The following is a 20815-nucleotide window of genomic DNA, read 5'->3' on the forward strand; positions in this document are numbered from 1 at the left end:
CAGCGTTGATTGAGACTGCACTACATCTGAACTCACGCTGCATTCGCATTTTAATAGGAATGCACATTGTGTGCGCCTGTGGTGCTAAAATAACAGGTTCGCTGAATCTTTGACTCCACATGGCAATAGAAGTGAATGGCAACCATAACTGTGGTGTGGCATTTAAATATGGATGTGTGGCTTAAATCACGCTGCGGAAATCACTGTGTAGCCACGTCCTACGTTTGTCTTCATGAACACAATGCTGTTGCCTCCGTTGTGTGGATTTGATATGTAAGTCACTGCATGTATGGACGGTGTGAAAAGAAGCAAAAGTACAATGCAGGTATTTCATATAAATTATTAGTGGTCTCTGGAATTTGCTAATCTCGCTGTATTGTCTTCTCTCTGCACTACTCTATGTACAGTTTTGTAAAGTCTCTGAAGATCCGTTCTCGCTCTTATAATAACTATATCTATATATATATATATATATATATATACACACCCTGCACAGTCCAAAGTAAGGACAGCAGCCCAGAACGCTGGGGGCCATTGGATGCATCTCCATGAACTATATATCTACCTAATTCTGATGGCTTTTTACAGATTTGCTTTTGTTTTATTATAGCATTTAAATGGCAGAAATGTTTTTGTTTTTTTTTCTCTTTGTGCAGAATTCTGGAACATTTCTATGTATGCGCTGGTAATGACATTTGTAAATCACAGGTTTCCTATGGAAATATGCTGCTAAAGGTCAGAATTACAACAGATTGTTGCAGACTGTTAATTCAATAAAGTTATATGAATAAAACCTATAAAGGGGTGTCCAGTTTGTGAATGCCATAGAGGTACTTTGCTTTGCTTGTGATACAGAAGTGTGAGTGACTTTTCTTTTTTGCGTTTCGCCTTCTCTAGATGTATTGTTTGGCACAAGTAGAAAGAAAGCGCTGGAAATATAAAGATACCAGCCAGATGCCACATGTAAAGCAATAAGTAATTACAAATCCCCATTCACGTAAGGTAACCGTGTGCTGTGCGATAGTCAGCTGCATTTTATGGGTTGTGGCAGAGATCACATAAGATCTGGCAGATGCGATTGATAAGGGCTCACTCAGATTCTAAGGATCCTCTTATACGGCCCGGCAAGGAGCAATGCATGGGGACAAGCAAACGTTACTCTGATCGCTCGTCCCCATACATTTCTATCATGTTGGCACAGAGAGATGAGCTGCCGGCAATAATAATAATTCTCGCATCATAAACTATACAATCAGCCGATGGACGAGCGTTCTGTGAATGCTCATTTGACAGATGATTGGCCCACGGGACACTACTGGCAATTCAGGACAGTTTGAAGCTCTGATTGAGGCCCAGACCAGGTAAGAGATTGGCCGTTAGATGTATGGCTGCAGCCACAAGACGCCATTTCATACAGGTAAATACGGTGAACATGAACATGTTTTCATATAGATTTGCATGTCACTTGAACAAAATTTAGTTCCAGTGTGTGGTTTTTAAAGGGCATTGGAATAAGGATCTGACCCTGAGGGTAGCAATATACAGATTACATTAAATGGGTAGTCATTAGACATTTCTGGCATATCCACAGGATATACCATTAACGTCCGATAGCTGCGGGTCCTAATCCTGGGACTAGCACCTATCCCCCAAACTTACCAGGCAGGTCAGGGAAGATGAGACGGACACTGGACACCTCAGTTAGTTGGAGCGTTCGTGCACAGCAGAACATATTTCTGGAAAAGGTCGGGCTGGCTGAGCTACATTGTTTCCGTATCTTCCAGTGAGTAAACGTTGGGACCAGACTATCAGACATTTATGGCATAGCCTGTAGATAAACCATAAGTGTCTGATGCCCCAACCCCTTTTAAGGTAAGGCTGAAAATCTTATGACCGATATGCAAATGAGCCTGTATGGCGTGTAGGGATTTATTCATGGGCTGTTGCTCTTTGCCCCGCCAAACACTGATTCACATGTAAGGCTTCGTTCACATCTGCAGCAGGGCTCCGTTCCGTCTGAACTTTCCATCGGAACAGAGCCCTGACTGACACCAACAGAAATCAAAGCTTTCCGTCTCCATCACCATTGAGTTCAATGGTGACTGAGCCGGTGCCAATGGTTGCCGTTTGTCTCCGTCGTTTTGACGGGATCAGTACCGTAGTCGACTGCGGTATTCATTCCGTCAAGACGACAGAACCCTTAAACAACAGAGAAACAGAAACCATTGGCACCGGATCCGTCACCATTGAAATCAATGGTGATAGAAACGGAAACCTATGGTTTGCGTCAGTCAGGGCTACGTTCCAATGGAAAGCTCCGGCGGAAGGCAGGTCTGACGCAGATGTGAACGAAGCCTTACTTCATAACAGAACTAACAAGTCGCATAAAATTACATTGTGTAATAAAATGGGGAACACAGGATTGCAACATGACAGCCGTTCTCTGGACAGGCAGAGGGCGAAAGAAACACGATGGGGAGATTTATCAAAACTTGCAAATGAAGAGTAGATGTTGCCCATAGCAACCAATCACATCCCAGCACTCATCTCTGAGGCCCTTTTTGAAAATTAAAGCTGCAACTTAATAGGCTGCTATGGGCAACTGCTCCACTTAAACTGGAGAAAAAAAAAGTTAGTCTCCCTAAATTAATATTGAACAGATAGATTTGATTGTGTATTATCCAGGAATAGTTTTCTGAAAATTAATTGTAATAACTGTATAATAAGTTAAGTCGCTTTCTAACATACTTCAGTTTTCGTTATCCAAGAATGAAGCACAACAATAACACCAAAAATTTTAATATTGTAAAATATTACAAATGCTAAAAACATGAATTCCACATCTTGTTTAAAAAAAGTGTGACACTCCTATGGTAAATCTTCATTATAATATATGCATATATCAACCTTTTTCTATAGGCTTCATTGGCCCTTTCGCCGAACCCAGACGACCGTAGTATATGTCCGTGTGACAGGCGTTAAAACAATGGCCGTCACACAGGCGCATGCATTTCAATGGGGCCATTCACACGGCTGTTTTTTCAACAGACCGTGTGAAGAGCCTGTTGAAAAATAGAACATGTCCTATTGGAGGGCTCCATGAAAACTGGACCCGCACGGGGGCAACTCTGACGTGGAAAACTGCAGTTTTTTTGCGTCCGTTTCCCCACGTTTGTCTGAATTCGGCCTCAGGCTGGGTTCTCACAGGACGGGTACGCTGCATAAAAACACAGAGTATCAGACCCGGAACCCGCAGTACATTACATTTGAAAACCGTACCACACGGTGGTGCGTTTTTCAAACGGAAGTTCCGTAGCAGAAAGCAGTGGTAAAGATCGCTCATACCTTACGTAGGTAGTTGTTATGGCGATGTATCCCTCCTTTGCTAGTACGGTCCGGCCTCCCTGGATGACGCTGCCCATGTGAACGCTGAAGCCTGTGATTGGCTGCAGTGGTCACATGGGATGCATCATCATCCCAGGTCGTAAGACTGCTGGAAGGTGGAATGCATTTTGGGCAAGTGTTTTTTTTTTATAAGTTGCGATTTTTGCGACATAATCGCTAAGAATACACCGCAAATATAACACTGGGCTTTCTTTTGCAGGAAAACCCACAACGGAAAATCAACAAAAATGTAAACTAACGCTTCCGCTGCGGTTTTTCTGCAGCCTGGGCATGAGATCTTCTGAATCCAATCCACTTTGCTGCTACTGTAAATGCTGCGGAGTTTCCGCACAGAATTCCTTTGCGGAAATTCTGCAGAGTTTACCCTACGTGGAAGCCCGGCCTTAAGGGTACGTCCACGCACTGAAATAAAGGTCTGGAAAGTCTGCAGTGTATAAAAGTAGCAATTTGTACAAATCTCATCTACACTCTGCAGAAAACATGAGCGGAAAATTGACCGGCGGCGTGGATTCTCAATCTGCAGCTTATCAATTTCTCTTCCAAAAACGCTGCAGAATTTCCGCACTGAAAATCCAGGCCGGAAATTCTGCAGTGTTTACGCTGTCTGTGGACGTAGCCTAAGCCTGATCTCTACACCTGTAAGTTCTTCACCGTTTTCTTCTTTTCTTAGCCATTTTGAATATATACAACATAAGGATTTTAGTCCCATATAGACAGAGCTGCCCACCAGAGGACCTCCACTATTAACTTAAATATTAAATCGTGCATTTAAAGGTGGGTTTTCTAAACCAGACAAACCCTTAAGGGTATGTGCACACACACTAATTACGTCCGTAAGTGACGGACGTATTTCGGCCGCAAGTACCGGACCGAACACAGTGCAGGGAGCCGGGCTCCTAGCATCATAGTTATGTACGATGCTAGGAGTCCCTGCCTCTCCGTGGAACTACTGTCCCGTACTGAAAACATGATTACAGTACGGGACAGTTGTCCTGCAGCGAGGCAGGGACTCCTAGCGTCGTACATAACTATGATGCTAGGAGCCCGGCTTTCAAATCTTCTGTTTTACCACGATTTACTTTTATTGTAGTATACCATGGTTCACAATGTGGATTTTGCAACCAATACGCGATGTGTGTGCCCTGCTTTACTGTACAACGTAGGCCAGATGATACAGTTCACACTTCAACCTCTAACTCAAATTCAATGCTTTATTGCAAATTCTTCAGGCCAGCTGAACATTAAGCATGATATACACAACTCACCTCAATTATGCCCAAGCATCATATTAATTCAAGTAAAGCTCCAGTGTGAATGCACTTTAAATATTACATTACGGAGTTGTAGAACTATCTGTTCCCTAATAGACTGCTAGCCTGACTCCTAATGGAAGGAATTCTGATGTGGGTTCCCACAGGTCAGATATGCTGCGCAAAAGTATGCAGCAAATTTGACCTAGATCTGGGGGGATCTGCTTGTAAACCGCTTTTAATTAGTGTCACTACTTTTTCCCACAGCGTATTTGACACAATTTTTTTTTAATTCGGCGCTGTAAATATATGCCCTGTATTAACTACACAGCATATTTCCCATTGGAGTCAATAGGAAGATGTTTGCAGGCATATGTAAAGTGTATTTAGTTGCGTAATAAGTGTTTGATGCTCCCAAATTTGACTAAATATGCTGTGTGAACACAGCCTAATTATTCTCTTCCAGGGCTATCTGATTCCACGCATTGTCAGCAAAGAATCTGAATTATCCTGCAGGTGGATTATTGGAGTGCAGATTTCATTAGTGACAGGTGGGGGAACTAGGATAATTTAATTGCCCACCACATAATTCTGTTTTACAGGTCACACAACAGTGTCATATCATAGGTCAGACAGATTGGACTATAAAGTGCAAGAACTAATATTTTCTTAAATTTATAATAGTATAAATTAGATTTTCTTATGCAAAAAGCTAAAAACCTATTTAAATAACTCAGAACAACTTTATACAAAAGACTAATACCTAAAAATTAAAGCGCAATTGGTTTGAGCTGAAAAAACTCCTTTTTCCTAAAAAAGTGAGAAAAGGCAAAGACACATCACTCGGCGATTGTTTTAGAACCAACTGGTAAGAAAAAGTGTGTCCGTTCTTGGAACCCGAGGCAACATCCAACTGAAAGAGAAGACGTGTTAATAGTAACATGCATCTGAATTATGCTGATGCATTTGTAGGTACCTGAGAACAAAACAATACAACTCAGAACTGGGATGGTAATGGGGTCAAACAACACCCCTTGAAATCTGGCTAAAATATGTTTATAGGTCACTGTGCTTCCTTCACTTCTCAGACGTCCGTTTTATTGGATCTTACGTATTGTGTTTCTGTACTGACAGACTGAGATGTGTGGGCGTGTGATGTAGGCTCTAGCTGCATGACCCTCTATATGCCATTGGTAAATGGTCGCTATATAACCCCATAGCAGTCAGATGTCTACGTTTCTAACCATTACAACTTATCAAAAAGTTAATTTCAGCAATTCAGTTCAAAACATGAAACTCATTATATAGATTCATTACACACAGAGTGATCTATTTCCAGCATTTTTTTCTTTTAATGTTGATTATTACGGCTAACTGTTAATGAAAATCCAAAATTTAGTCTCTCAGAAAATTAGAATATCGGGTAAAAGTTGAAGATTGTGGACTCTTGGTGTCACTCAAATCAGCGAACAACACAAAACACCAGCAAAGGTTTCCTAAGCCTTTAAATGGTCCAACAGTTTGGTTCAGAAGGCTACACAATCATGGGGAAGACTGCTGACTTGACAGTTGTCCAGAAAACAGTCATTGGACACCCTCCATGTGGAGGGTAAGCCACAAAAGGACATTGTGAGCAGCCAGCTTCTTTAGCAGAGTGCTGTATCCAAGCATATTAATGGAAAGTTGAGAAGGAAAAATTGTGGTAGAAAAAGGTGCACAAACAGGGATAACCGCAGCCACCACACACAGACGTATCCAGGACATGGGCCACAACGGTCACATTCCTTGAGACAACGTCAGAAGCGTCTTACCTGGGCTAAGGAGAAAAAGGACTGGTCTGTTGCTCAGTGTCCAAAGTCCTGTTTTCAGATGAAAGTAAGGGTATGTTCACACGAGGTCATTACGTCCGTAATTGACGGACGTATTTCGGCCGCAAGTAGCGGACCGAACACACTGCAGGGAGCCGGGCTCCTAGCATCATACTTATGTACGATGCTAGGAGTCCCTGCCTCTCCGTGGAACTACTGTCCCGTACTGAAAACATGATTACAGTACGGGACAGTTGTCCTGCAGAGAGGCAGGGACTCCTAGCGTCGTACATAACTATGATGCTAGGAGCCCGGCTCCCTGCACTGTGTTCGGTCCGGTACTTGCGGCCGAAATACGTCCGTCAATTACGGACGTAATGACCTCGTGTGAACATACCCTAAATTTACATTTCATTTGGAAATCCCCGTCCCAGAGTCTGGAGGAAGAGTGGAGAGGCCACGCCGCATTGATAACACCTCCTCAGTGCCACAGGCTGATCACCTCCATGCCACGCCACATTGATGCAGTAATTCATGCAAAAGGAGCCCCGACCAAGTATTGAGGGCAGATACTGGACATACTTTTCAGTAGGCCAACATTTTGGTATTAAAAATCATTTTTGAAATTGGGCGTATTTAATATTCTCATTTTCTGAGACACTAAATTTTGGGTTTTCATTAACTGTTCCCATAATCATCAACATTAACAGAAAACAATGCTGGAAAGAGATCACTGTGTGTGTGTAATGAATCTATAGAATATGAGAGACGCTTTTTGAACTGAATTAATGAAATAAATTAACTTTTTGATGATATTCTAATTCATTGAGAAGGGGGTGTGTGTGTGTGTGTGTGTGTGTGTGTGTGTGTGTGTGTGTGTGTGTGTATATATATATATATACACACACACACACACACACACACAAAATAGTTCGATTTTTTTTGTTTTTGTGCTTTTATCCTCTATTTTTATGGACATGCCTAAACCACTGGTAGGAGGAGATGGAGCTTTACTTTTCTCCATCCCAAATCACATATTAGGCCGGGTTCCCACATAGCGTAAACGCTGCAGAATTTCCACAATGGAATTCCGTGCGGAAACTCCACAGCATTTACAGCAGCAGAAAAGTGGATGAGATTTAGAAAATCTCATGCCCATGCTGCGGGGAAAAAAAACCACAGCGTAAACGTTGATAAATTGACATGCTGCGGAATTTAATTCCGCAGCATGTCAATTTATGCTGCGTTTTAGTTGATTTTCTGTTGCGGGATTACCCCATTGAATTCAGGGGATGTAACACCTGCACCAAAAAAACAAAACAAAAACACTTAGTTACACAGGACGCCCGCCTTCTTACTGCACTCCGGCCTCGTGGGATGATGTTTCATCCCATGTGTCACGTGGCTTGCAACGCCATCGTAGGAGTCCGGAGTGGACTTCAAAAGGAGGCCTCCCACCTTTGGGTAAGTATGAGTGCTTTTTTACGCAGCGTAAATTCCATTCGCAAACGCTTCGTGATTTTTACGCAGCGTATCCGACTTGTGGGAACAAGGCCTTGAGGTGTTTTTCTCGCACATATGGGTCCTAAAGAATACACACAGAACGGTAACCAACCCAACTCCCGCTGCAAAGGCGTAACTCCTGGACTCCAATGCAAAATCTGTACCGGGCCCAAACCTGCCATGTGTAATATGGGTGCCATCTTATGGGGCTGAATGGCCCTAGGGAGGCTTCTAGGACCTGGGTGAGTGCTACCTCTGCACCCCATCTCACTCCTCCCTTCACAAACTGTAAAGCTCAATATTTTGGTTCTGAGTACTTTACATTTATTGCGCTTTCTAGTGAGGTATAGAACTACTCTGATCTTTTTCCAAAACAAATGACAGAAACCATACATTATGGCTGCTATTGAAGACCATATACTGGACCCTGTACTGCTGGGTGTTTGCTACTTTGCATAAGTCTCTGAATCAGCCGTGAATATTTCTTTCAAAACATAGTACCGAACATGAAATGAACCAGAAAATCTCACCTTCGTCTGTATTAAGTATTTATTGCCAGCCGGGGGAGTGCTCTCGTTACAATATCTTTGCTCAATATCCGTTAAGGCATCATTGGTTTTCCTTCTATCTTCCGAAGACTAAATCAAAAACAGATATAAAATGTGTGGTATTTCCAAAAAGTTACATGAACATTTTTTTTTTTTTAGCGTTCTCAGGGTGGGTGGGAACTGCTGATATTAAGCGGCCAGGGGGTGGTTAAAACAGAGTTCGTTATTTTGTAGACTACTTTTAACAAAGTCTCAGTTTATAGTGAGAGCAATGGGGGAGATTTTTTAAGTGTCCTAAATTCAGGAGAAAACCCACCCGGTCGGAAACTGCCAAATTTATCCCAATGGTGCACACCGTATGATAAATTTGGCACATCTCGCTAGACACGTTAGACTTTTTCTTACTAACTCCACCTCATGACTGGCGCGTACTTTGCACCAATATTTCGTCCCGTCAGACTGCTGCAGCCCATCAGAGGCTGCAGCGTCATCCCAGGAGGCTGGACTGCTTGGACGCGTCGCCATGACTACAACCGAGGGCAAGTTTGAATTTTTTTTTTCTTTAAAGTGCTGGTTTCCACCCTGAAAAACCGCACCACAATATGATGTGGGTTTTTGGGTGGAATTTGCTGCGGGTTTTAGGTCTACAGGTGTTTTAACCTTAAAAACAAAAAAACAGACCAGTGAGAAAACAAAAATGCCTTACCTGAAAGATATGTGAACACGTTCGGCGTATGCACTGGAAAAGCTCCCGACACATATACCGAGCGTAGCATTAGGCCCCCATTCACCCAACGGGGGCCAAAGGTGTGTCCTTTTGGCCTCAGTCGGGATGGTACACATTGGCATACTTTTTTTTTTTTTTTTACACTGCATAGACAGTAGGCCACTATGCTTTCTTATATAGTAGGCAACTACAAGAAAACCTATGCTGCTCCATATATAGTGAGCCTTAAGGCCTCATTCACAGAACAGTATTTTGAAACTGTATTTGGAAGTCAAAACCAGTAGTGGAACATAAACAGAAATAAGTATAGTGGAACGATTTGTAACTCTTCCATGTTTTGGACCCGCTCCTTGTTTTGGCTTACAGATACGAATTAAGAATTCTGCCGCGTGAAAGTGGCCTTATGTCCATTTTACATTACTCTACTTGCCATGATGAAAAGTTCAGTTACTATCAGAAAAAGGGTTTGTACTGTGGTTAATCTCTTTCTATATGCTCCTTTCCTGACAAGCATTCAGATTTATAAAAAAAAGTAAAGTACCGCCCATTGCATCATAGCCAAATATTTACATCTGTGAATGATATATAAAACAAATGCACTAGTGAGATTTACTTTCTCAGCCGCAGATCCAAGCATCAACACAAGATCTTTGCATCCCTTGGAATTCTGCCACTCGCACCCAGATTTGGTGGACCAGCCATCACCTCTTTGTCCTGAAGGGTCACATTCCAGCCTGGAAAGCAAATGATACTGTTCAAAAATACACAGTGTTTTTTTTTTTCTAGGGCCAATAACTTTCTCACTCAGGAACGCAGATTGAGCACTGTATTTTGGACAAGGAACGGATTTCAGTTCCCGTTCCCAGTCCCCATACCAGGTTCGGGATCCCACTGACAACACAACATGGGTAACGCAACACGCTAAGTGACACGATCAGAAAAACAACTACCAACAGATCTGCCAGGAAGTGACTAGGAAACTGCGACGTATCGAGAAAAATGGCCAGACTTGACCTCTCATACAGATATTTCATGCCACTTTTTTTTTTTTTTTTTTAAATCGGTCGCAGATTCTGCCATTTCCAATTACACTGCAATAGAGACAAAGTGGGAGATTTATCAAAATTGGTGCAAAGTCAAAGTGGAGCAGTGTCTGACAGAAACCACTCAGGTTGCTGCTTTCATTTTCCAAAGTGCCTCTGAAAAATAAAAGCTAGAATGTGATAGGTTGCTATGGGCAACTACTCCACTTTTTCATTACACCAGTTTTGATAAATCCCCCCAAAAGTCTACTGCAAATAAAATTTGACACATGACGCCAGTTCCCATACACGGAATATATTAAAAGCATATACTAATTGCGTTACCATAATCGGGTCTTTATTAATTTGGCCATGTTTTCTTCGTCAGATGACGTCAGCAGTTCTTGCAGGCTTTTCACATCTGGATTTGTATCTTCTATAGGAACAGCTGGAAAGCTCGACCTGAATATTCGTTCACATTCCTGTCTGTTCTGCAGCAAGATGACAAGCAAAGAAAATATTCAAAGTCATAAATGGGTTTAGTCATATCAAAGTTTACTTAAGATTGTGCTGACTACTATATTCTGTGCAGGTCCATGACTGGTTATAACCAGGGACTGATTGGGTTGAGGTCTTCTCAAGAGGAGTCCTAGTCAAAGAGGTGTAACTTGAAGCCTCTAGGGGTCTCCAAAGCAACTTCTGGCCCCCCACCTACCATGTGCTATTTATCACACTGGTGCATTATGTGCCTATCAGTCCCTGGGTGCGACTATTACATTTGCACCCCCTATAGCTACACCCCTGCCCAGTTAGAAAGCTTTAACACTCGTATGAGGACTTTTTATCTTCTAACACAGGTTTATCTACATTTTAGAAATTCTAGAAACAAAAAGTACAATGTCAAACCGATCATCTGCAGGAACCACCCGACAACACTCAGCCTTCCACAAGAAACAGATTATAGACTACTGTTCATGGAGGTCTGTAGTCATGAAATACTACGTATGGAGGTTCAAAGAGCTGGACCTGCAGCAAACAGCTGAGCGCCAGGGACTGTTCTTAGAAAGGAGGGTTGTCATGATGGGACAATACCTTTAAATTGGAGGAAGATACATGTTTGAGGGTTATGGCCATAATGTAACATAAGACTATACCGTAGCACTTATAGGATCAGTAAGGGCTCGTCCACACGTAGCGGAATTGCGTATTTTCCATCCGGAATTGTGGACGGAAAATCCGCAGCAGAATACAGTAGCAGCAAAGTGGATGAGATTTAACAAATCTCATCCACACGCTGCGTAAAAATTCAGAACAGAAATTGACCTGCGATGCGTATTTTTCGGACCGAGACATGTCAATTCCTGCTGCGTAAAGTGGACTGAATTGCTGCAGTTTTCTGTGGAGATGTCACCATCTCCCAGCATTGTGAAAAACGCCGCAAAATACGCACCATTTTCTCCAGTAAAAAAAACACAGGAAATGGTGCGTTTTTGCCGCGGCGGAATGTCTGCTACTTTCAACGGAATTGCTGCAGACATTTTCTGGACAAGCCCTGACTGTTGGCTTGCGGCAGCACGCAACCGTCACACCGTTATCTCCAACCCAGCTGAATGAATGAGAATGCCAAGAATTACTGTAACACAGAAATGTGTTTGCAGGACAATTCGAACAGTATTAGTGAACAGGGGTGCATTATTTCTAGGTACATCTCGATTATTGTACTGTAATGAGGGGTCACGCCTCCAGATCTCAGCAGGATCGCTGCCATCGGACAAGTTTTACATATCTCAAACACATACCTCATTTCCTAGATTAAACGCATCCCATTGGTCTCCATCTGTTTGGTCAGTGCAGTCCTCTCCATCTCCATGCAATGGTCCATCTTCATAGAGAATCTGTTCAGACTGTGGTGTGAACTCATTAAAACTTTCAAAGTCCCCCCATGTATTGGTGGTTTTTTCTTCATCACAGTCTTTGTTTAGACCTAGGGATCCGCCAGGCCCATTCTCTGAGCAGACACGGTCCATAGTCGATGGCACAGGTAACGTCTTTCCATCATCATTACATCCAGTAATAACTTCACTGCCATCCTTCATTCTCCTTCATGGGGTTTGAAGGTAAATAGGACTGAAACCAGCTGAGAATATACCTGAACTTGGGACCTTTTTTGCAGAAATTTCATTAAGTTTCTAGATGTAAATCTGAAATTGGAAAATGCAGGAAACGGATTACAGCCAGTATTTATGGTTGTTACAAAGCATACATTTTGTGGACAGCGTTGGCATTGCTATGGAAGAACAACAGTGCCACGTGTCAACCAACCAAATCCTACTTTATTAGTTATTTTCAGTTTAAGATCTCTGCTTGCTGTCAGTGAACAGAATACAGCTGTGTGATTAAAAATGTGGAGCCTAATCAGTCTTACACATGCTTCATTGACATGCTTTATGCCTACGTACAGTCCCGTAGCCAAATTATACAACATCAAGCCTGTCAAATGATGAATGGCTCAAAGAATAACCGTAGGAAATGGCAACTCTTTACAGATTCCCTTTTCTGCATTAAATTTTCTATTTCTTCCAACAGCAATTTGCAAGAGTTTACATACCAAAGAGGTCAAAGCTATGGGATTTATGAAAGATGGGAGCCAAAAGCCATTTTCCACATGTTCTCAGCAGGTAGTGTGAACCTGCACAAGAGACTCCCTCCAAAGGACCTCCACATTACCAATAAGAGGGGGACGGCAGCCCGAGACCCACAAGTCCCATTTATTAAGCATGAGATAGGACAAGCAACAGACTGTCCTGTTACCAGATGACATGGAAATATGACCCAGAACAAAGAGGGGGGTCATATTTTGCTCACGCCCATTTTCCTGTATGTCCAGTCCTGGCAATTTGGCTACAGAAGGTATATTAGGATATTGCACATTGAACCAGTTTTTCTTTAAGCGGTGGTTTAGAGTTATTGAACTGGGATTGCCCTCGGCACAGAGATTACATAGACCTTTGACTTTCACACCTGTTATTTTTGCACCCACAGCACAACCATGATAGAAACCGCAGATATTTACATTACTGGTGCAAGGGCTAAAAGTACTCAAGTGCACCCTACCTGTCAGTTTGATCACAACTCCAAGACAACATTGTATGATTGTTCGCACAGGTATGTCTATACAGTGATTCTGTGGACAAGCTGCCTACACGGAAGCAGGGTCAGACTGGCCAAGGAGCAGCCTACAAGGAAGCAGGGTCAGACTGGCCAAGGAGCAGCCTACAAGGAAGCAGGGTCAGACTGGCCAAGGAGCAGCCTACAAGGAAGCAGGGTCAGACTGGCCAAGGAGCTGCCTACAAGGAAGCAGGGTCAGACTGGCCAAGGAGCTGCCTACAAGGAAGCAGGGTCAGACTGGCCAAGGAGCTGCCTACAAGGAAGCATGGTCAGACTGGCCAAGGAGCTGCCTACAAGGAAGCAGGGTCAGACTGGCCAAGGAGCTGCCTACAAGGAAGCAGGGTCAGACTGGCCAAGGAGAGCATCTTACGGTGGGTTCTGTAACCATGTTAGGGTCCAGCCACAACATATCCCATGAGGTCTAGCACAAGACAAACCCATCTGAAGATAACTATGGAGCACTGTATTTGCCACTATGGTCTATAGCTTTGTATTTGTACTTACCCTTTTAGTCCTTATTAATGATTCGACCCAATTGTACAATGACGAGAGCGTATAGCGGACATGTTCTGTGTAGCTGGAGGACGGGCCCTTAGAATAGTTCTCTGTTGGGCACAAAGAACTCCAGGCCATTGCATATTTAAATAGTTCCTATTATGTATAGCAAAAAAAAACATTTATATATCCAATACCTATAGATCGCCTTGTGCGTTCAGCAATTGTTTCATTACTTCTGGAGAGCTCACACTCTACTGAATGCAAAATCTTACAATGGAGGTTGTTGTAATAATAAAGACTACAATGCATCATATACTGCACGTAATAGCAAAACTATGAAATGTTGCAACATTGTTACATTACTTGTTTACATTCACATCATTCCTTCAGGCTGAATGTGGTAACAGACATTGCTTTATACAGGAAGCTAGTCATAAAATTAGAGACAGATAAGGGACGTCATTATCATTTCTCCCTTTATTTATGCGCTTTACAGGACAGGGGAAACATTACAGGGTTAATCTGCAATGTGCTGGACATTTTAACGTCTGTATTACGTCCGCAAGACCCATTCCGGCTGAACCAAACTTATATCAAAATGTTTATCTACTCATCTAGAACCCCAGAGGGGGCAGGGTCTGGTGACCATAATACATTTACATGATTGGGTGATAAAATGGCGCCAGATACCATAGAAAAACTGCTTGTAAATATGTGTGTGTCTCTTTGTGTATACACCCTAATACAGATGTTAAAACGCGGCAGTATTACAGCGGTCACTACACAGGCCATGGCAGGAATGATGAGGCAACCCCATCACAGCCCATTCACTAACATTGGGACACATTGCACTGTTTACAGGAAAGACTGTTACTAATAGAGGAACAGTGCAGCCCCCTGATCTGCAGGTTTTTTTTTTTGTGGTTTTTTTTGGGGGGGGGGGGGGGGGGGGTTGCTTAGTATCCTTTGCATTGCGCTGCATACTTAAACAGTTCATGAGACTAAAATCTGGTGGACTTTATCAAAATAGAGGGCATACCGGTATAGATAAAATACAAAAGGCATGGTTCATACGCTGCAGTTTTGGAGCAATATTTGCACGCACTTTTGTCTGCCCATCTAAGGAATGCTATGTCTCTCCTCTTTAGGATCCAGTCTCGTCCACAAATAAAAAACTGCACTGGGTAAATAAGGACTAAATGCACATTTCCGCTGTAGCGGTGCCCAATGATCTCGAATTTTAGCTCATAGGGGAAGGTTCTAAATTGAGAAATCCACATTTTTACATGGTTACTTCTAGCCTTTTATTGCCTGAGGCGACAACTGAAAAGCCCCCCACTCCTGCTTCTCCCCTAGTTGGCAATAACAGAGTGCAGAGATGAACTGTAAACTCCTCAAAATGCTTCCTAAGCCAGCAATGGAAAGGTGCCACCCTTGGCAAAATTTTCACCCTGTCTTATGGATGATGCACCCCCTGCTCCTTTAGCCACACATACACACAGGACACAAGAGAAGGCATAACCTGAAAAAGAGAACTTCATTAAATGACGACAGGTGCCCTTTAAAATTTGCGCTTAGAAAAAAATCCCAATGTACACGTGTAAGTGATAAATATGTAAACTAGGCATAATCTGCAGTAACACAATTGAAGACTTGGCCGGTCACTGCTAATACATTCTATTATTGTACGTACATGTTCCTCTCGGTATTACACTAGTCTGTGTTAGAAGAAGCTAGAGAATTGCTTGGCAACCTGGGAACAGCTCTATAGCTAAATAGAGTCTCCCACTAGGGATCTGTGTGCCATCTACATCCAGGCTTGCATATCGGATACTTTTTGTGCAGCTGAATGCTTTGTTCCCGCGGCCCCGGGCAATATTCTGTACAGTAGCCTTTTGTGTCAAATGAACGGAAAATCATAATAGCTTCTCCTAGTCTTTTGGTCTCTTGAGTAGCCAGGAATTTCTAATAGAGTCCTACGGTAATAACTGGATGTTATGCCAAGAGAAAATAGAGAAATGTAAAAAAACAAACAAAAAAAAACCACAACACACACACACACACACACACACATCCCCTATAAATAGAGAAAAGGGGACCCCAAGGCAAGAACATAATAGGCTCCCCTCACTGGTGCCGAGTCATGCCCCCACAACCCCCATCAAGGCAACGGCACATGTTTGACCCTTGCCCATCCCACTCTTCTCTTCACATGCCTTGCCCACCCCTCCCTTGTATGCTAGTGTCCCCAGGAAATGTAAGGAAGTCACCATAAGCAGTGCGAAGGCCTCATGCACACAGCAAAGTCATGTACACTTAGCCTGTACAAGGTCCCTATGGTTCCCTACTACAGAGCTGTAGGGAATCCAGGTGGCCCTGTATGGAACCACATTGCTTCGAAGGAAGAATACCTACATAATACAGCATTCAAAAGAAAAATGGTGTACCTTTACCCCTATAGACTTTTATGGGTGCAGAATATGGATCCCTTCAACATGGATCTGTAATAATGCTTTTGGCATGAGGACTAACAATGTTTTTCTGAGGCCTAAACCCAACGATGTTGTTTTATCTAGGGGCCTGATTTAATCTAACAATTTACCACAGGAAACCCCAATTGTCAAACCCAATAAGACTAAATGCTGTGTAGTAGGATCACAATCACAGCAGACAATTAATATATTGAGTTGTGCATTGACGTCACCATAAACACTAGCGCACACTCTTAGGATTCACTTTTACGTTAGTAAGTCAAGTCCATATTTCTGTCTGTCTTTCTCCTGCTGGGTACTGCTCCCATTACTGGTGAAAAGAGATATGTAGGGGGAACATGAACATGACATATGGTTTTCTGACAAGACCTGAGATGGCGTTTGCAAATATTAACCTTTGTCTATTAGGTATTTGCATTAGAAATTCCAGAACAAACAATACACTTACTACACTTCTAGTACCGGAATTTGTAATCTTATAAGGGTTTGTCCCACAAAGATAACCCCTTCTTTAGGCCCCGTGCACACATCCTTCACCGTTTTCACGTCCGTTTAAAACAAATCAGTTTGTCCGTTGTGACATCCGTGTGGTTTCCTTTGTCCCGTTTTAAACGAACGTTGCGCTTCCCCTCAGTTTTAAACGGTCCGTTAAAATCCATCTTGTGTGTTAAATGCAGGGAAGTTTGGCACTCCCTGCCGTTGCTTGGCAACGGGTCCGTAAAAAAAAGGACAGCATACAGGTTACTTCCGTGTGCCATCTGTTGTTTTGACGGACCCATAGGCTTCAACGGGCGAGACGGACACTGAACAACAGACAAAAGTAGGACACGTTCTAATTTTGACGGAACGGACGTACAGAACCGTTAAAACAACGGAAGTGTGCGTGGCCCCATAGAAATGAATGTGTCAGCATGCTATCCGTTAACAACCTGAAGAAAATAACTGAAGTGGGCAAGAGGCCTTAACATAAGCCAGCCCAGCAACCAGGAGAGGGGAATATAGTTTTTTTTTTTATTCCTCTCGAACATTTTTCCACAGCGGTCAATCTGGCCTAATATCCGCACTAAATTAAAGCAGCACTTGGTGCGAAAATGCAGCCTGATTTTCCTGCGGTTCTTGGTCCGATACGCTGCAGACCTTTCCGCAGTGCATCCAATTTGTGGGAATATAACCTTACAGATATCACATTCTGCAGATTTGCAATCAAACACAATCTCAGAGTTTATAGCAAAGTTCACAGACACCAACACAAATTACTACGTTTCCTTATCTGAAGAAACCATCATGAGCACCGGATTTGCATAGAGGATGTGCCAAGTTTAGACATTTTTGCAGTCTTTCCTCATACATAACAGTTTTTGGTTTGAGGGAATGGTTTAATTTCTAAGTCTAACATACGTGCGCCAAATTTGATAAAGTGTCTGTATGTATTTTCTATGCAAAAAAACGGTCAGGCAAAGTACGCGACATTATTAATTTTTTGACATTTATGAGACATTTTATGCTTCAGGGCCCACACTCCAACCTTCACCAAATTCTCATAAATCCATGCCCCTACTTTACTCATTTGCACAATTTTTCATAACAGAGACTTATCAGCAAAATTACACTTCTTTTTTTTACAAATGTGCCCCATTGTATTTGGCCTTTTTAGCAATGTATATTAACACGTATAAGTTCTGTGGCCCTCCACTGTGACCCATAAAGGGGTTGTCTGGGCATTTTATATTGACGGCCTATCCTTAGGATAGGTTATCAATATCTGATCGGTGAGGGTCCGACGGCCGGCACCCCCACGATCAGCTGATTGATGGGGCCGCGGTGTTTGTTTCCCCAGTGCCGTACAATTCTGTGACGACTGTGCCTGGAATTGCAGTTCCAGTCCCATTCAAGTGAATGGGACTGAGCTGCAATCCCAAGCACAGCATCTACAGAAGTGTACGGTGCTATGTCTTGCAACAAATGCATCGGTCCCTTCAGTCAGCTGATCGGCGGGGGTGCCGGGAGTCAGACCCCCACTGATCTGATATGGATAATCTATTCTAAGGATAGGTAATCAATATACAATGCCTGGACAACCCCTCTCAGCTCTTAGAATTATGAGTTCTCATGCACACAACCGTATTATTAATTTGTGTTGTACAGATCTGTAATACCGCACCGATAGGAATATACGGGCCCCATACTGCACCTCTGTGAGCTTCTGATTTTATATGGAAACACACAGGGTTAGGAGAGTATATGAGGCCTAACACAGATGCAAAACTAGTGCAAAGACAAAGTGGAGAAGTTGCCCATAGCAACCAATCAGGTCTCATTATCTAGAGGGCATTTGAAAAAAATGAGATCTGGCATCTTATTGGTTGCTGAGAGGAACTTCCTCAAGTTTTTATTCATATCCCTTTAGAACACATTATAAGTTAAGAGTAGTATCCGTCTAGGTCTTATCCGCAGTACGTGTGGCCCCATGCACACGACCATAAGACCGCGGACCGTATCACGGTCTGCGGTTTTACGGACCCATTCGGTTCTATCGGTTGAGGACACCTTTCCATAGAGCTATCGATGGGTGTCCGTTCCGGGAATTATGGAGCATGTCCTATTTTTCGAGCCGTGCTCCTATACTTTGTATGGGAGCACGGCCCTAAAATGCGGGCGGTCGTCAGCGGCCAGCCGTGCCCGATACGGTGGGCTGTGATTACGGGCACGGTCGTGTGCCTGGGGCCTTAGGGTATATTTACATGGATTGTTTTAATCTAATTTTTGATGCGATTTTGCTAATTGCAGCAAGACCTCACCATTCTCGTAAAAACCTCTCATGTAAATATACTTTTATGCTCATAATAAACATGATTGTTAATTGCATGTGTAAAAATTCCCTTCATCTATGAGCAGGAACGATCTGATAAAGCAGAACGGGGAAATCCAATTCCCTACCTTTACCCAGGTTGCAATTTATATCTATAGGGAACGCTGCTTTTATATCAGTAAGGCCGGGTTCCCACATAGCGTAAACGCAACGGAATTCTGTGTGGAAATTCCGCAGTGTTTACAGCAACAGCTAAGTTAACGAGAATTCAAAAAATCTCATGCCCCGCTGCGGAAAAAAACCCTGCAGAAAAGCAGTGCGGAAAGTGTTCTGCGGTGCGGCTTTCAATTCCGCAGTATGTCAATTTACGCTGCGTGTTCTCTGCAGAGATGCTGCGTGTTTGGCCAATAGACTTCAATGGGGAGCAGAAATTCCGCAACAGATGTGTTGTTGCGATTTGTACAGTGATTACACAGCAGAAACGAGATAAAATCCGCAGGAAATCCACAGGGGCGCATATACTTTGCTATAATCAATGTTTAACACTAAATCCGCAGATAAATCCGATGCGGTTTCGCAGCAACATGAGCAGGAAAAACACTATTTGGTGCGGATTTCTGTGATCGATGAGCTTTTTTTTTAGATTCCGCTACAGATTTTCTGTTGCAGCATATCCTGTGTGTGGGAACATACCCGAAAAGAAATGGATGCCACAACTTCTCCCACGCTTTCCTAGAGGAACAGTTTTGGCATTCAATGAATCAGATAGGAGGTCAGACCGTTCCCTGCGTCGGACGGAGTATGAATGACGGACCGGTGTCCAAAACGTCATCAGTTACGTCCGGCTCAGGCTTAAAAACGACATAAGATTTGTGAACGCAGCCTTATAAAGGGAGCGATTCTGATAATAGACATACGATAGGGAATTGCGGTCTATGCGATTCTCTAATATACAAGCACAGGTTCACCCAAAGGCGGCTCCTTTAAAAATCGCTTTGAATTTGGATACACTTGTGAGTACCGGATTAAAGGGGCCGATCATTTCGTATGTAATTAGTGGTGAACGCGTCTTGACAACACAGAGTGTTGCTAACGACTTGTATCTTAGTGACGCGAGAATCTGTAATATTAGACAATAGTAGCAATGTAAGAGTTCTGTCATTACAGGAGGAAATTGAAATGTCTTACCATGATGGGTAGCGGTGCCCGGCAGCTTCTGGATATTATAAGAATCAGAGCTGGGACTACTTCCTTGTGGCTGACTAAAGCCTCAGCTGCAGGACATAGAGGTAGGACTGTGACGGGCAGGTGGAGTCTCTATGACCCAGCATTGAGGGCGGTTTGCAGGAGAAGCACTTTTGCAATGTAGGTTAATGACTACACGCCCAGAGATTTTTTTTTTCTTCTCCTTTGTGTCCTCTGGCTGAGCCTGTTTTTAACCCGCAGTAATCTGAAAAGCAAACGTGATGTTTGTGCAAAAATAAGAAGCAAGAAAATTCAAGAAGTCGTGACGTCATACCTACTGATATCAGTACTCCTATGGTGAAGCGATGAGACTGTAATAAAGAAATGCCTATATAGGTTC

At 43.0% G+C, this 20815-nt stretch overlaps 1 protein-coding gene across 1 annotated transcript; it reads right to left on the reverse strand.

Moving 5' to 3' along the window:
• Positions 1 to 4450: 4450 nt before the first annotated feature.
• Positions 4451 to 20568, reverse strand: LOC142664465 (uncharacterized protein CLBA1-like). The gene is made up of 6 exons (XM_075843537.1): positions 20419 to 20568; positions 12063 to 12464; positions 10609 to 10754; positions 9855 to 9975; positions 8497 to 8604; positions 4451 to 5568 (listed from the first exon to the last, which is right to left on the reverse strand). Exons 2-6 carry the CDS (start codon positions 12357 to 12359, stop codon positions 5419 to 5421), a joined length of 822 nt encoding a protein of 273 aa, XP_075699652.1. The 5' UTR covers positions 12360 to 12464; positions 20419 to 20568; the 3' UTR covers positions 4451 to 5418.
• Positions 20569 to 20815: the final 247 nt, after the last annotated feature.

This window comes from Rhinoderma darwinii, chromosome 12 (assembly GCF_050947455.1).
Source record: "Rhinoderma darwinii isolate aRhiDar2 chromosome 12, aRhiDar2.hap1, whole genome shotgun sequence".
In the NCBI taxonomy this organism is placed as follows: domain Eukaryota; kingdom Metazoa; phylum Chordata; class Amphibia; order Anura; family Rhinodermatidae; genus Rhinoderma; species Rhinoderma darwinii.